The sequence below is a fragment of the Pempheris klunzingeri genome, chromosome 1, assembly GCF_042242105.1.
Source record: "Pempheris klunzingeri isolate RE-2024b chromosome 1, fPemKlu1.hap1, whole genome shotgun sequence".
NCBI lineage: Eukaryota > Metazoa > Chordata > Actinopteri > Acropomatiformes > Pempheridae > Pempheris > Pempheris klunzingeri.
The window spans coordinates 28854184-28871748 of record NC_092012.1 but is presented as its reverse complement, the minus strand read 5'-3'; the positions used below and the strand labels follow the sequence as shown (position 1 = coordinate 28871748).

The following is a 17565-nucleotide window of genomic DNA, read 5'->3' as shown; positions in this document are numbered from 1 at the left end:
TACAAGACAGGGACCACAGGATTAGATAGTAATGCAGAACCCTTCATGTTCAGCTCACTGTTGAATGAGCTATTGTAATCAGTGCAGAGGATAAGAGCTTCCGTGTGTGTCTACAGATATTCTGCAGCAGCAAACACAATGATGCACCAGTGCGAGTGCTGCCAAGAGGCCACCACCAGTCAGAAGCAGGTGGAGCTGACCTGCGCCGACGGCTCCAACGTCCAGCACAGCTACACAGTAGTGGAGACGTGCAGCTGCAAGAAAGCGGAGTGTGTGGCGGGAACAACGTCCAAACTGCAGCGCCGCAGGAGACGCTGATAGATTACTTCCTGCCTATACTCTGGTTACAAGTTGACCGTAGACCTTATCCATGTCACATTTTATTATTTATAGCCCAACATATGCTTTTTTTCAGTCTTTAACTTTTGGATGGATGGATGGATGGATGGATGGATCTTGGATGAAAATTATTAAAATTACATTTCTGCAATATCAACCTTTGCTTTGACATCTTATTGATCCGTGGAGGATGGTGAATATTAACAAAAAACACAAAATTCAACTCTGTGAAGAACATCTGTATATTCTAAGCAAATAGCAAAAAGGTCATTTTGATTCACAAACATTTTGATGGCAGTTTGACACAAATTAAGCTCTAGCTAACAGTGGAAAAAGGTATCTGAGGGGTCATGTTTTCTAATTGGTGCACCATCAGTCACATCACCACAAGTCTGAAAACTCAGAGAGGCTTTCCATTCCTACAGCTAAATACCTGATACCCGCTGGGTTCGCACTGTTCCTAGAACAAATCCAGCCTGTCATGTAAAGAACTAAACATCTGCACTTCCTCCTCTTGTTTCCTGGCTCTACATTTTGCAGCTCATGCCAAGATTTTTAATAAATTAACATTTTAAAAAACTGCAAATCAAATTTAAGACCAAAGTGCCTGGAATTTCAGATGTTGTTCAGCAGTGAACTGAAAACAACAGACTCATATAACAGAAGAATGACTGACATTTTAAGAATCTCAATAGCAATAGATTTGGAATCATAAGTGAGACGTCACAACTATCAGCAACATCTTGTAAATTAACCTTTGGCAGACAGCACATCAACAATAAGACCTTGTAACCTACAAGGGTCAATGGAAAGATTTCAGAACTACAAATATAGTGTGGCTAAAAGAAAGTGAATCTAAAGCTCTGCTCGCTGTGTTAGAAGCTGCTGTCCATTACATCGAACTTTGAAGCCTTACATAGCTCCCAAAATCAGTTTTGTTCCTCATGTACAAGTGTTAACCTGATGTTTGTGCTATAGTAACGGTGAGGGGGTGTCACCAAAAACATTAGGAGTCTGCTTCTGGGGACTATGAATATCTAGAGCACATTTCATGGAGGTCAGACCACCGTCATCTTAGGCCTCACTGCTCAGGGGGGAAAACACTATTTCTGAAAACAGCTGTGGATATCAAGCTCATTTAAAGTGAAATGAACTGCTCAGTTTAAACTGAGTCACTGTGCAGACAACATGCTGCTGAGCTTCAAATACATCCTGATTTCTTCAGAAAAGTGGTGTCTTCATGCTCTTTTAAAAGGTGACTTCACAGGATATTACGTGATAACATCAAGTCTTCACATGCTTGATGGACTGGGAGGTGATGGGTTACTTCAGAACTTTGGAAGAGATGCTATCACTGTGAAAAATGACTTAAGAGTGGCGTTCAGTGGGGATGTTTCTTCTAAACCTCTAGTTCCCTTGGAGGTTCCCCTCTGGTCGTTTGTTCATTCTCAATTCTCTGATCACCATAAATAACTCTATTTAATTTAATACATCTGTAATAATTCATCAGATTTTGAGTGCACTAAACATTTTACAGCCACATATAAAAACAGAAGCAGTTCACTGCAGATTACTATAGACATGTTCTCCACACTATTAACAACATCAGCATAAACAGAAGATGGACCAAACAGGACTCACTACAGCTATAACAGTGCAAATCAAACCCTGGAATCAGTGGGGGGAGACTCTGTTACTGTGGATAGAGTGAATGATTGTGATATTGAAACAATCAATAAACACATTATGATTTGGGCTTGTAAGATTTACATCAATTCACGTTACTGCCGATCCAATATTTTGTTGGAGTCTCTACCACGGCATAGGCCTTAACGATCCTGTCATGAATTTCCCAAACATATCTGCCATTGATATCATCTTAAACCAGTGACTTCTTAAAACCAAAGGTGAACACAGTTGTTGCAGTGCTTTGAGGATACAGTGTCAGTTATGACAGACAGCTGAGTGTTAGCAGAGACAGCCCAGACTTCATGTACTGTTAAGCCAACAAGGAGTCAATAAAGGGAGAGGAAGCAGATCTCTGTGGCGACCAGCTGAGCAGGTGGGAGCTCAGATATGGCTGCAGTGTGTGGGCGAGCTATCGGCCACACTGTGGGGCGACGGTGTATGTGTGTGTGTGTGCAAAACGGTGGGCAGACTCTTTTGAAAAGTCTGTGTGCATGCGCGTGTGTGTGTGTGTTGGCATGTCCGCGGTGAGCTTGTGTTGTGCAGTTAGAGCTCCTCAGCCATCTGCAGCAGAGAGTTGATGGCAGCGTCCTTGTTGCCTTGCTGTGCGTCCAGCACAGTGCGAACCACCTCCTGATCCAGGTTGGGGAACATGTCCTGCAGAGCCTTCAGGTCCTCCTCGCTGCACACTGGCCCCTGGCCCCCAACAGCTGGCATGGCTGCTGGCATTGCCATAGGCACCATGCCCTGGTTGTAGACTGCAGGCACTCCTATGGACACATGACACACACCGCTGGCATAAGAACAAGCTTTCATGTAGCAGATACAAGGTTAGGGAATAAACACAGAAAAACGCATCAGCATACAAGTTTCTCAACTCAGGGTTTCTGTTATAAATTTGGAGTTTAAGCTGCAATAAACCTGATAACATCACATCATTTTCTCAGACTTCACAACCACAGGAGACATGACACCTTAGGCTGGGGGTGAACAAAAGAACATAAATGTGTGTGTGTGTGTGTGTGTGTGTGTGTGTGTGTGTGTGTGCGCACGTGTCTGACCTGCAATCGGCACATATCCTACTCCTTGTTGATACACAGATGGCATGAGCACAACAGGCTGCGTCATCATCCCTGCTGGTAAGGACTGGCACAAAGAGAGAGACAAAGAGCTTCAGAGCTTCTACTGACTGTGTTTTACTATATGATATCTTATTTCGAACAGGATCACATTATTAGCACTGCAAATTATGATCTCAAGTCGTTTGAAGGCAACATCCACACCAGCAGAGGGCAGCAAAGCAAACACTGTTTAAGAGAGGAGGCCCCAACACACAGTGATTTTAGGAAAGTTGGCAGTTGAGAGAGAAACTTTTTAAAAATATCACGAAGGCTCTTGTATAAATTACAAATGATCAAGAAACATGTACTCACAGCAAAAGACATCACCAGGTTGATCATGCCCTCCTTGTCGTCGCCCTGCCTGCCGCTGAGGCTGAACCACTCATCCACCACACTGCCCTCCCGCAGGCCTTCAGGGATGGTGACGTGAGTCCATGCTATCCTGTCGTCCATGGAGAACGCTCTCTGGATGGCACATCAGCAAAATCACATGGAGACAGACATGCTCGTCAGATCACTAAATACACACGTGTAGAAAGGAAGAAACAAAACAGAGACTTGTCATGTGACTTGCGCTCTGTCATTTTAGAGTTAAAAACCCTTTGTTGCCTGGAACAGAGCACATCTCTTAAACCTGACTGCCATGTCCTCAGAAGTTGTCCTCAGTGTTCCATCTTGAGACGAGATGAGACATGCATCTGTCAGAACCTTTGCTACAGCTAACAGCACAGCTAAATCCCGAGCATCAGGCAGTGAAGTCCTGTCTAGTGCATTATTGCACAAGCCTCCTTAAGTACCACTCATCACTCCTTTGAGCAGAAATATGGGAAATGGAACGTCCATCATTTTAGCTGATTGGCTCGATTGCCAGATCCAGCTAGGAGAGAGGAATTAGATTGTCCACTCACTGACTTTCCCTCTCCGCTGACCTTCCTCCTCACCAATCCATATCCACCTCTTAACCCTTTAAACTCCCAACTGTTTTTGTTTGGTTTTTACTTGAAAGAGTCACTACATGTCTCAGCTACTTATATCGTTAACTGTTATGTTTTTGTTTTTTTTTCAGGAAAAGTTGGGCTGCTCAGAAAGCCCATGATGTGGCAAGTCACTTTATATGTGCCTGAATGTGCACAGATTTTCAGGCTTCCACAAATATCTAAAGTTAAGCCCGAAATTATTCATACCCCTGGCAAATTTTGACTTAAAGTTACTTTTATTCAACCAGCAAGTTTTTTCTTGATTGGAAACGACACAGGCGTCTCCCAGAAGATAATAAGACGATGTACAAGAGGCATCATTGTGGAAAAAAAATATTTCTCAGCTTTTATTTACATTTGAACAAAAAGTGGCAAGTCCAAAATTATTCATACCCTTTGCAAACTGTCACAGTCAATGGGAAAATCCAAAGTTCTATACCATTCCAGATAGTCCAAGCTGTTCTAAAGCATCCTAATTACCCTGATTCATTGGGAACAGCAGCAGCGGGAACAGTTTTAATCAACTCAACAGGTGAAAAACAGCAGCTCTCTGCAGTTGGTTTGTGGACAGTCATGGCTAAGACAAAGGAGCTCACTGAGGACCTGCGGCTGCGCACAAGTCAGGAAAGGGCTATAAGGCCGTATCTAAATGTTTTCAAGTTCCAGTGGCTACAGTGCAAAGTATTATTAAAAAATACAAGACGTTCTGCACTGTGGAAAATCTCAGAGGATGTGGTCGGAAGCCAAAAGTGACACCTGTGCTGGCCAGGAGGATAGTGAGAGAGGTTCACCACCAGGATCACCACCAAGGCCATCCTGGTGAATCTGGGCTCTGCTGGTGGCAACGTCTCAAGGCAGACAGTCCAACGGACACTGCACACTGCTGGGTTCCACGGACGCAGACCAAGGAGGACACCACTTCTCCAGATAAGGCACACAAAAGCCCGCTTGGCCTTTGCAAATGCTCATCTGGACAAAGAAGAAGACTTCTGGTCTTCTGTTTTATGGTCAGATGAAACAAAAATTGAATTGTTTGGCCACAATGATGTGTCCTTCATTTGGCGTAAAAAAGGAGAAGCCTTCAACCCTAAGAACACCATCCCCACTGTCAAACATGGTGGTGGGAACCTAATGCTTTGGGGGTGTTTTTCAGCCAATGGACCAGGGAACCTAATCACAGTAAACGGCACCATGAAAAAAGAGCAATACATCAAGATTCTCAACAACAACATCAAGCAGTCTGCAGAGAAACTTGGCCTTGGGCACCAGTGGACATTTCAGCACGACAACGACCCAAAACACACAGCAAAAGTGGTGAAGAAACGGTTAGCGGACAAAAACATTAACGTTTTGCAGTAGCCCAGCCAGAGTCCTGACTTGAATCCAATTGAGAATCTGTGGAGGGAGCTAAAGGGTGATGGCAAGGAGACCCTCCAACCTGAAAGAGTTGGAGCTCATCGCTAAAGATGAATGGGCAAAAATACCAGTGAGACATTCAAAAAGCTGGTCAGCAATTATAGGAAGCATTTGATTGCTGTAATAGCCAATAAAGTATTTTCTATTGATTATATAGAAGGGTATGAATAATTTTGGACTTGCCACTTTTTGTTCAAATGTAAATAAAAGCTGAGAAATATTTTTTTCCACAATGATGCCTCTTGTACATCTTCTGGGAGACGCCTGTGTCATTTCCAATCAAGAAAAAACTTGCTGGTTGAATAAAAGTAACTTTAAGTCAAAACTTGCCAGGGGTATGAATAATTTCTGGCTTAACTGTAGATATGAATGGATAGAGGAAAGTGTAAATGTGCCAGCGATGTAAGGACCATGTTGATGTGGAATTCGAAGTCTTAAAAGAATAAAATAAGTCAAACTTAAAAAAAGTTTTCATGGATTACTGTATGTTACTCATAAAACTTTTCTTTTTCAATTTTCTACTAGGGATGAAGATGATCTAAGTTTTTGCCACCGAGGTTCCCACTGTGCTTTGGTTGATGTAAACAAGAGGTGTGATATTGCCATTTGAGTCGTCAGCTGGGAGACATGCCTCGATGCTGCCTGGGGAGGACAGCCAAGCACAGAACACAATGCCATCTGCCCCGAATTGAGCACTTATTCAGCATAGCAATATGCCAATATTGCTGAGGGGAAGTAAATGAGGACATGTCAAGTATGAAAGACAGGGCTCCAGACTGCGACCAATCAGGCGCCATTTTGTAAAGTAAATGAAAATATAGATATTAAGAAATAAATTTGACGTATAAAGTTGAAACACAAGACGTGAGCCGAGGAACCTCTATGCATGTTTGTGAGCTTCCTTCGTCTTACGGTGCTTTTAACTCAGAGAGAGTCCGTCAAGCTAAACAGAAGAGCATGACAAGTGAAAGCAGCCAAATCTGTACAGCTTGGAAGGCGGAGCGAGGCACTCAATGCATGAGCTGTAAAGAAATTCAAAGCCTGTAAAATGTTTCCATGCAGAGTTATTAAAGGTTACTGTGTATCAGAAAGAGTCACATTTGCTAATTCAGCAGCACTTAATTATTCCTTATTGTCAATATGTGTAGTAGATGGATACTCATTTAGTAGATGTGCATGAAGATTTTGCTTTCTTAAGTAAGGAATTGATGTTATTGGAGGTAGATTGTAGTAAGACACACTTTCAAGTTCCATTTTCTTCTGTATAAAAAGCATGGGCTATTTATATTATATTTATGAATTAATTGATCAAAAATCAAGTTGGCACATAACTGTTAGTGTAGGTCTACTCTTGCATAACTCATATACAGTACTATATAGTTTTAGGCAGGAGTGAAGGAATGCTGTAAAATGCAAAGTGAGCGAACTGAAGAAAAATCACACCAAATATTGATTTGATTTAGATTTTTCTTTTGTTTGCACACTTTGCATTTTGTAAATTGATAGAAAACAAACAATTACATTTTATATTTTTGAAAGCATTCTTACTTTACAGCATTTCTTCATGCCTAAGACTTTTGCACAGTGCTGTGTATCAGATTCAATTAACCAAACAGTAGATTAGAACAATAATTTGAAAAAATAAAATGAATGAATAAATAAGTTAAATTTGTCGTTTTCATCAGGGAATGAGAAAGCATCTAATTATGGGTGGACCTGAAACATGGCTGCAGTTCAGCTGTATCTAGCAGAGCAACACTCCCCACATACACTACTCACAAAAAGTTAGGGATATTCGGCTTTCAGGTGAAATTTCAGGATGAACCTAAAATGCATTCTAACCTTTCCAGGTGAACTTAATGTGACCTTCTCTAAACCTTTGAATGCACATGTCCAACTGTTCAGTGTCTCAGTACTTTTTGCACAAGTTGCTGTTCTCTAACAAGAAGCTTAACAGCAAAATTCACAACAGGTTTGATCCATGAATCCACCAATACATTTCCTGCTTCAGTTAGAATTGGTATTTAAACAGTCCTCCTCATCGTGCTGTTCACATTCTGACATCATGAGACCAAGACGACACCTAACAATTGATCAACAGCACCTCGCCATTGCGAGGCTTCAAACAGGAAGTCCTCAGACGGAGGTTTTCACTGAGCTTAGAGGGTCACAGAGTGTCATCAGGAGGTTGTAACAGTGATACAGTGTGACTGGAAGAGTCACAGAAAGGAGAGGAGTGGACGTCCTTTGGCCACATCCCAATTTATTGAGACACCGAAATTTTTTTGTTGTGGTATACCTACCACTGTTGTTAGCTTTTCTTTCAATAAATTGTTTAAGATGAATAAAATTACCATTGCATGCTTCTACTTAAATGCCCTACTTTCATGATATAATATCACTGTAGCATTCACTTTTTACATTTTCCATATATTTCACCTGAAAGTTGAATATCCCTAACTTTTTGTGAGTAGTGTATGTACTTTACATAATCAGAAGTTCAGATGGTCTACAGCTCTGTGGCCTCTCACCTCATCAAAGATCTCCAGGTAGAAGGAGTCCACCCCAGGAGGCACGGTGCACTGGATCACCTTGTTCCAGCGTGGGTTCTTAGCTCCGTTGTGAGCGGTTGGTGTTTCATAGACTGCGTAGCCCAGTCGGATCCTACAGTACGGATCCATCCGGGTCATACCATAGTTTTTAGCCAGCTTGGCCTACGCAGCAAAACAGACAAGGTGGCTTCAGTTAGGCGATACATTCAAGTTAGATGTTTCAGTAAATGGTTTAGTTTGATGATGCACACAATAACGACACTTTAATAGGTTAGTAAATTCTTTATGGCTTGTATACCATAGCCACTGGAAAGTCTTGGCTGAAGATGTGGATTAACCTTTAATAACTGGACACCTATGACAAAATGTAGCAGCATAAAAGCAAATACAGCAGTATTAAACTGTAGCTAAGGACAGTAACAGTATTACTTAGCTAATGATCATAGAGCTAGTGGTATGCCACCGACAACTGATGTAGATAAATGGCTTCAATAAATATTAATGGCTCATGTTGTTAATATATGCATAAATCTGAGTCTAGCTGTTTTAGACACTTTAAACGCAGAAAGGTTACATGTTATACCTTTAACTCATCCTCCACGCTCCACCATGAAACATTTTTTTCTTGTATAGCCAATGACTATACAACCTGCATCTCATTGTGCAAACATGCTGTAAAATGACAGTAAATGACCCTTGTACCTTGTAACTTCTATGTTGTTTCTCCGTGTGTCCTTACTGAATAATTACCACCTTGCAATTGTTTGTTTATGATTATTCATTCATTCAGAGCACTATGTACACTTTCTTGGTACACACTGCATTATTTTTATTGGTGCAAATATTCAAATGAGACACAGCTGAATTAGTTGCAGCAAAGCTGAGCTGTGTTTACCTGGACCACAGTAATGCTGAGTCGCCCTACGGTGCCTATTGAACCTCCATACTGCAGCTGCCTGGCTGCCTGGGCGTCCAGCTGGACCTGCTGCTGCTGCTGGGTGGGAGTGATCCGCAGGAAGTCCTGGGGAAGCTCTCCGATGTACACCTGAATACACATGTACATACAAACGGGGATTCAGACCGACAAAGCAAAGAGAAACTTCACACCTGAGACAGCTGGACTTTAAAAAAACTTAAATGCACATATGTTTTAATGAAATTAGGGTCAGCAGTTTCCAAACTGATAGTAACTGATAGTTTCAATTAAAAGTAGGATTTTATCGACAAATGTGTTTAATTTTGGAGCTTCATCATCCAAAACTTTAGGGCTGACAGCTGGTCGATATACTCTTGTCTAACCCAATTCTCACAGGTCGGACAATCACCGGGGCCAAGCCTTCTAAATCAATTATTTTCATTTATTCATTATGCAGGGATGCTGTAATTCACCACTGGTGGAGGACTGGTGCTAGACTGAAGGGCAGGAAGAAGAACATGGAGCAGAAGAAGAAAGCAAGCGTAGTGCAGTGACTCAAACAGCACAGCGGTGAGTAATCGTCTCCATCATTCACACTCTGCTGTTACACCCAAAAGATGGGACAGCTGTGGGGAACACTAAATCAGTGAAACAGCAAGGAGCCTGGCCAGGAGGCTGATGAACACCAGGCAAAGCCACCCACATCACATACAGTAAAAGGTCGCTTTTCTAGTCACTTCGACTACTCAAAGCGCTTTAAGACTAGATTTAAAAAAAAAAAAAAAAAACAAGATAACAAAATATATTCTTGATGGCAGGGCCCTACAACTGACAACCATGTGCCTAACGGTAAGGCCTCACTAGCAACCTGTTAACAGTCCTGAACGAGGGACAGACAGATGGGCAGTGAGGAATTACATTAGATTTTGAGCAGTTTTAATGCTGCCTTCACTGAACTCTTGCTTGAGCAGATTTTTGGAGAAATATCATATCATATATCATTACTTTGTCACACAATAAATAATTCAAAATCATACTTTAGTAAAAGTACAAAAGAATTTGCATTAAAAATATACTTAAAGTAGCAAAAGTAAAAGTGCTTATCATGCAGAATGACCCATTTCATATCAATAAACATTATCTTACTGGATGATAATGACGGATGCAGTAATGAGTTAATCACTTTAATGTTGCATAATGTTAAAGTTGGAGCTTAATTCAATTACTTCATAAACTGTTTACCCTACAATTATCCAACCTCATTTATTAGTTCATCTATATTACAAATATACTAATATACTACTCTATTACTAATATAAATAGATTATATATCTACAATAGTAGTAATATTTCACTCGGAAATGTAGTGAAACAGAAGGATAAAGTATTCAAGGAAAATTCCTAAGACCAATGTACTTTTTGGTTCATGGATACCCGATGTCCTCATTTATTTGCCAAATAAATATAATATACTATTGGAGGCTAAAAGCAAAGAATATTCATTGTTAGATGTCTTTACTGACTGGTAAATCTAATACTAATGTAATATCCACACGGGATGCTGTGATCACACTTGAGAGCTACAGATGAGGAGACTGTCCAGATGTAAATACAGCAGATGACGTGATCACGAGATGATGACGTGACATTTCATCACAAGTTTAAACAAACCATAAACTTCCTTTTCCTTCACCAAGGACCACCTGTGGCGAAAATGATTCATAGCCGCAAGTGTTGAATTATTTTATGCTAATTACTTTATATTACTTTAATAACAGTACTTTTACTTTGGTGCAGTTTAAGCTAGCCCACCCTCCTCTGGGGACAGACCACCTACGCTACTCCCAAAATTCACCGTTTTATAAAACAAGCTATTTCGTCATTATTCGCAGTGTAATGGAGACACTGTATCTCCTCGGCAGCTCCATACGTCCGTGAGCTGCTGTGGAGGTTCACTGACGTTAGCCCCAGCGTTAACTATGTTAGCTATGTTAGCCTGACGCTAAGGCTAGCTCGTTAGCTCCGTACACTGACTAAATGACAGCATGTAAAGGTGTCCGTGGTGCAAACAGCTGCTGTTTACTGACTCAAGTTAGTCAGCTAACTGTCACAGCTGTTTCACTACACCCCGGCTAGTTCCGGCTAGCTGTCTGCCTGCGACTCTCACAACAAACTGAATTAAGTCGGAGCCCAAAGCGTACCTGTCCCCGCTGAGTGCTGATGGTGGTCGCCATGATGTCTCTTCAAAGTGTGTGGGGGGGTGATTCTCGAGCCTCCCTAATAGCAGGCGTTTTAAGCAAATTAAGTAACAGCCTAAAACCTGCGCTCGGATTAAAAATTGACCCGGAAGTGTTTTTCTTCTTCGCCTTCTTCTACTTCTTCTTCTCCCTTTTTTTTTTTTTTTTTTTAAAGAAATCTTTATTTAGTTTCAAAGTCATTAGACATTAAAAGAAAAAACATCTAACAGATAATTCTACTACTAATAATAATAAATACATTTTTAAATAGACCACATAGTCTTGATAAACACTTTCCCGTAGAGCAAGCGTTTAAATACAGAAATGGTGGTTATTTCAATCTAAATTAAATTTGAGTCTAATTTATTCCTCAGATGTATATATATCACATCTATTTCTTTGCATTGAGGCATTATGGGACATGATACATTTACTTTACTTACTGCAATAATCTTTTAAGTGTCCATTAAATAAAGATTTCTTCTTGTTGGCTGTGAGAAGAAAACTATTTCTTAAAAGATTATCTTTTTACATTTTCGCTTCAAAAAAAGTCTTTCTCCAGTGTTCAGGTGCTGTAATCAAGGTGAGAATTACTATTCCAATTATTCTAATGCATGTATTATACTATTAAAACTACACATGAAACATTAAGGTAGTATTTGTTGGTAAATTCCTCATGCCTTAATGTACAGTATTTTCCATCAACAATAATATTAATCTGAAAAACTCAGTCACACTTCAGCAGAAATTCAATATCTCCTAATTTACTGATTAATGCAGAGGAAATACAGAACCACATTATGCTGCAATTGGAAATAAAGGAGAGTAGTTGATTGCTTTTACACCACATTCTTCATAATCCTCTAATAAATCACACTCTGATATAGTGGATTTTATTTGATTACTTTCATTTATTCTTTCAGGGGATATAACTACAAAATATTAGTCGAGACAAGGATGTAAAATGTTCTTCCAAATAATGTGATGTCTCTTTGCACCTAAACTATCTAATTTATACTTTTAATAATATTCTTTAAAATAATTTCCAATGACCAGAATCACAAACAGAATGTGATCTCCCTCTCTGTCGATGAAATCTCTCACTCTATTATGCTCTGAATTTTTACAAAAATAAAATTACATTTTTAAAAATCCATTAATGGCTACCAAACCTTATGTAAAGGTTATTTACATTATGGACACACAATTGTGGGGAAAAAAATGTAAAAAATGTTAAACTGTCACAGAGTCACAAGTCCCAGATTGCTAAATGTGTGATCAAACTTTATTAACTACATGTGGTTTATTTCAGATTTACAGTTGCACCTACAATTATTCAACCCCCATTGCAAATTAGGTTTATTGGCAAAATTTACAAACTTTCAGCTGTGTCCAATGAACAACCCAAACAAGAACAATAAATTTATATTTTTTGGTTTGCAATCATCCATGTTGAATTATAATATGTGCATGATTTCATTAATGTTGTGCCTTTTTTTTCTTCTTTTGCTCAGCTCCCATGACTTCCCCGCGTGCCGGTCCCCAGAAAGACTTTTACCAACAAACCCACTAAAAAAGAAATGGGTTTGAAACTATGAAGGCCCCAAAGAAATGTAACAGTCAAAGCTCTGTGGGGTCCAGTGCCACCGGACACAATACCAGCTCCAATCCCCTTGTATTTTATCATCTCTAAGAGTGTGTGTAGAGTGGATTGTTGTATGGTGACGTTGTGGCAGTGCCCATCCTTCAGAAATACAATGCAAAGCACCCTGGTGGAGGTCTGACAGAAAACACAGCAAAGATGAAGGTTCTTCAAACATTTTATTTGTACAGAAACCAAACAACCAACCAAGCAGTAGGGATCACATAGTCGGCTCACAGAAATGACAGCTGGACTGCACTGCAGCTTCATGTGGTGCAGAAAGCAAAGATCCCAAGCTTAAAAACAACCCACAAAACATTCCACTGGAGACACAGGTTCCACCCCAAAGAAAAGGAAAAACTAATAGGGGGCAGTTCTAGGGATTCAGCGATGTCTCACATTAAAATCACAACAATGTAATTAATACTCAACAAAATGAAACAAAACTTGCATTTACGTCAATGCAAAAGGCAACTTCATTGAAATGCTTCAAAAGGCTTCATCGTGTTCCGTCTGTATGAGCAGGGAGTTTGGTCAAAGTTTTTTTTTACCTTTAAACAGTTTCAGTCTCAGTTTGCAGGAGGATGGTTGTCGTAGCAACAATCAATAACATGTCAAAATGAACACTGTCACCCAGAATGCACCAGAAGGAAAACACTGTATTCAATCCTGTTACATGAGAGGAAAACCCACTGAAATGAACCACATAGAGCATCCGACCGCTCTTTCCTGCTGCAGTGGGAGCTTCACAGCAGAGCACACAGACTTTACCCCAGTTTGTGACATAATCACAAAAACCCAGCATTCATTTAGCCTTGCTTGACGTGCCCTCAGATTCGTTTGATTTGTGAAAAGGAGAGTGTAATACTAAATTAAAGGGCCATATCAGTGCTTCTGCCTGTCCAAACTCATTTCTTATAAATCAGGTCCACTTTATTAGTGCTCATCACTTTCCAAAGCCTCCAAACCTCCCAATTCTCTTACAAGTAAACACAAAGATAAATGAAAGCACAGATCATCAGCAGCTGACTCACATTATTCATATATAAATCATAACGGGCTGGCTATATAGCCAGTTGGATCGTTATCTATTTAGGACACAATGTGTGTGCAATTCTGCTTTAATTGTTAATTCATCCAATAATGCGTAAACTGTTGCTGACATGAACCATATTCCCACTGCCATCATTTCATTTGTAGCTGTGTAAGAAAAACCATCTGATAATAAAAATGAAAAATAAACGATATCTGCAAATATTCTCTTTTTATACAATAACAATTTTGATGAGGAAATCTTGTTAGTAACATTTGTTTAAAAATGTAGATTGGGACATTGTACAGTGTAAAAATAAACTTCTCTGCTGAAATATAAACTAAACTCAAATGTGAGAATCAGAGGATACTGATAGAAATATACATTCATTCTGTTAATTGCTGCTGAAACACTGTTATGGCCCTTTAAATGTGTGTTTGGAGAATATTGTGTAATGCTTTATTAAAGGGTCTGGAATTTCCCAAAAAATAAAACCATGTTTCCTCAGAGGTTTTAGTGTTTCCTAGTTCTTAGACTGTTATTTGAAGTCCAGTTTAGTGTAGTAAATATTAATGATTAATTTCACTACCTTGGTTCCATCTGTGATCTGAGTGATTTGAGATATTGAGGATCAAAGTTTTCATATCCCAGATATCAGAACTGTTATACAGTAGTTGTCTTTTTTGATCAAAATAACAGGCACCCTAAATGTACACTCAATATATAGCATCAAAATGATATTACATTTTTAAAAAGTGTTTTTAAGATCAGATTGATTACAATTAGAACCCCTAGTAATTCTGAGGACACATTTTCCATTTGGGATTATAAGGTTCTACCTGCTTTACAGACACTTTGTATCAGCGCACAAAATCAAAGTATGAATCACAGAAGGGAGTTATAATATCAGATAATTAGAGTCAAACAATTATTTAGCTATATGTTTTAGATTAGCTCATCATTGTCATTGTCGGTCATTGCAGTCACTGCATATTAAAACTTTCATAGTCCTAAAAAAGTGAGAGTAACTTTGAGTGACTAATAACATTAATTCTAGCTAACAAACAGCAGCATGCTCTGTGTAACTAACACTGGTGAGCTACCTAGCATGGTATCTGAGGCTTGTATCAGTCAGACTATCAGACTCAGTCATAAAGTCTTCCATAACAACTTTAAGGTCTCAAAACTGAACACTTTCGTCTTTTTAAACCTCACTCACAGAGCAGAGGGGTGACATGGGAAAGAGGCAGAACCTAATGTTTACATTTGGGGAACTGATTAGTGCTTTGCAGGTAGAACCTAATAGAACCAAGATTTTAGAATTTTTTTTTTTAAACAACAGCCAAAATGCATCAAATCTACAAAGAAATGCTAATAACTTGTCAAAGGGAGGTTTCATTTGAATGACTGGATTTTGACCAAAAGAGAGTCAGATAGAACCTAGTAATCGTCACTATATATTAGTGGGAAATGTGTTCTCCGCTTATGTTGAAATGTATTGCTGCCTGTAAGCACGTTTTTGCATGCTCAGCTGAGCTGCTGTGCTCTGACTAAAAGGCTCTGTGGGTAACAGTAGCAATTAACTGATTGTACTAATTGGACAATTTTCCCCTTCATTTGTACTAAGTTCCACAGTTCTTTCCAAGAACCCTCCTATAACTTTAAATTACATTTTGGCTTCTGTCTAGGAAACAGTGGGAAAGCATGGGACCTGTAAAATAAAGTTTAACCAAATATTCCAGCAGGATGAGATCATGGGTGAATGGTAGATTACACTCGGTACAAGTCACAGCGTTGGTCCACTGGTTAGGGAAACAGGCAGGCTGCAGCCTAAATGAGTGTGGGTCTGTAGGGTCTCTGGATTCTATCTAGTGAATACACACAAACACAAACATTCTACACATCACTGCTTTTGGGTAGGCCACTTGTGTGATACGGGTCTGTGAGCACTCTAGGTCTGTACAGTTCCACACAAAACTAACTTAATGTTGCAACCAAGTCAACTTGACATCAAGCCTGAGTTAGTTCTTCAGTAAAACCTGTTGTACGATAGCATCTGCCACACCAGTCAACCCCTGCTTCTACAACTAGTCTGTCCAGTAAAGCAAGTCCAATAAAAGGGGAAAATACTGATTGTGCAAAACATTTGGCACCAGTTTATTCATCATTTTTAACTTAACACAAACTAGATCACATTTTGCCATGAATTTCAGTGCAGATATATATAAAAAAAAACATGCATACTAAATATACGGTGACAAAAGTCTTTGTGTCTGATTCTCCACACAAAAAAAGAGCAGAACAGCATCATGTGCTTGCGGTGGTGAGCTGACAGGCTCAAAGTAAAAACTGATTTTTACACTGACAATAAATGTTACCTCCTCGTGACAAATGGGAACTCTCAAGGATGAGCCCTTAGCTAGCCTAGCATTAAATTACAGATGTCCAACAACACATTATCACTAACTTACTTGAGAAGTTTGTCTAATTTAGGGGGGACACACCAACACTCACACACAACATCGCCTAGAGACAGATTAGCTGCTTTCACACAAAAAAAAACACAACAAAACCAGAGGGTGGGGGCACTGGGAGGACTGCTCCACAACACAGGAGATAAAACAAAATTAAAGATCAGACTCGTGTCAAACTGATATAGCAAAAATCCAGTGGTTATGTCAGTCAGTTCTAGAAAAATAGATTCTCTTTTTTGCTTGTAATAATTCTAACGTAACTTTCAAACATGTTCAGTGGCAGTCTTTCTAGTGCCCCTTGTTGGCAGCACAGACACATGGGGAAACAACAAAACAAAACCTCCTGGTAATCAATGACAAACACAAGGTCAAAGGTGAAATTGGAAGCATCAGAGAAGCGCAGAGGACAAGGACTGGACGATGAACTGTGACGCCACATCAACATGCTAGGGCAAACAGGAAGAGATCTAGAAAAAACAAAAAGAAAAACACAACAGGGAGACAAACCTAGGTTAAACAGCAATGGAACACAGACAGGAGAGAGAAAAGAAACAAAGAATGATCATCTCTGTGTGGGGTTGATTACAGTCTCAACACTCAACAGTCAGTGTCAGGGACAGAGTGAGGACAAGCCACATGCTAACAGGAACTGAGTTGGATGACGACAACAGCAACACACACACGACACACAGGACAACCTGTGAGATGCCAGCACAAGATCAGTGACAACATGCAGGTCACACCAGGCCTCCAGAGTTCTGGGACAGCAGCTAGAGTCCAGCACGCTATCTAACGCTGCAGCTAATCACATCTAAAGACAATAATGACTTTTTTTTTTTTTTTACTGGTCTGTTATTTTCACTTATCATAAATGGTTAACTGGCATTCAAATCATTATTAATTAGAACTATTAGCCTAAAAACTCAGACGTTGCACACTAAAAGCTATTTCAAATGATTGGATTTGTCAGTGGATGTGGAAAATTGTTTTCAAAGAGGTATTTAAAGTTCTATACCGGTGGTTTTGCATGTTTTGTCCTATTTACTGCAAATGATATATTCAACATTACAGCTAACCACTGTGGAAACCATGAGGCTGTGTTTTCAATTTCTCCATGTCATTTTTCATCCGTTCGAGGCAGTCATTGCTTTCTACTCATTTCCCTGAATGAC

The 17565-nt window shown here is 39.7% G+C and overlaps 3 protein-coding genes across 3 annotated transcripts in view; 1 reads left to right on the top strand and 2 right to left on the bottom strand.

Annotated features, from left to right (window-relative positions):
• The window catches only part of LOC139204819 (mucin-2-like), a 42340-nt gene extending 41891 nt beyond the window's left edge, over positions 1-449 (top strand). The window contains exon 53 of the mRNA XM_070834829.1: positions 117-449. Within this exon, the coding sequence (XP_070690930.1) occupies positions 117-318 (202 nt within the window). The 3' untranslated portion in view covers positions 319-449. The remainder of the gene's footprint in view (positions 1-116) is intronic.
• On the bottom strand, positions 380-11346 carry tollip (toll interacting protein). The gene is made up of 6 exons (XM_070834853.1): positions 11209-11346; positions 8987-9136; positions 8071-8253; positions 3459-3611; positions 3087-3171; positions 380-2795 (listed from the first exon to the last, which is right to left on the bottom strand). The coding sequence occupies exons 1-6, from the start codon at positions 11239-11241 to the stop codon at positions 2572-2574; spliced, it is 828 nt and encodes a 275-aa protein (XP_070690954.1). The 5' UTR covers positions 11242-11346; the 3' UTR covers positions 380-2571.
• A 4246-nt stretch (positions 11347-15592) lies between these two features.
• Positions 15593-17565, bottom strand: part of celf1 (cugbp, Elav-like family member 1) — a 29913-nt gene continuing 27940 nt past the window's right edge. The window contains exon 15 of the mRNA XM_070827569.1: positions 15593-16860. The gene's annotated coding sequence lies outside the window, so the exon portion shown is untranslated. The remainder of the gene's footprint in view (positions 16861-17565) is intronic.

Excerpts from the sequence above, each read along its gene's own strand:
- tollip (XM_070834853.1), bottom strand. The coding sequence starts at position 11,241 with ATGGCGACCACCATCAGCACTCAGCGGGGACAG. Across the intron at positions 3,612-8,070 it reads ACCTGGAGATCTTTGATGAG|AGAGCGTTCTCCATGGACGA; the intron begins GTGAGAGGCCAC and ends TGTGCCATCCAG. Across the intron at positions 2,796-3,086 it reads AGGATATGTGCCGATTGCAG|GAGTGCCTGCAGTCTACAAC; the intron begins GTCAGACACGTG and ends ATGTGTCCATAG.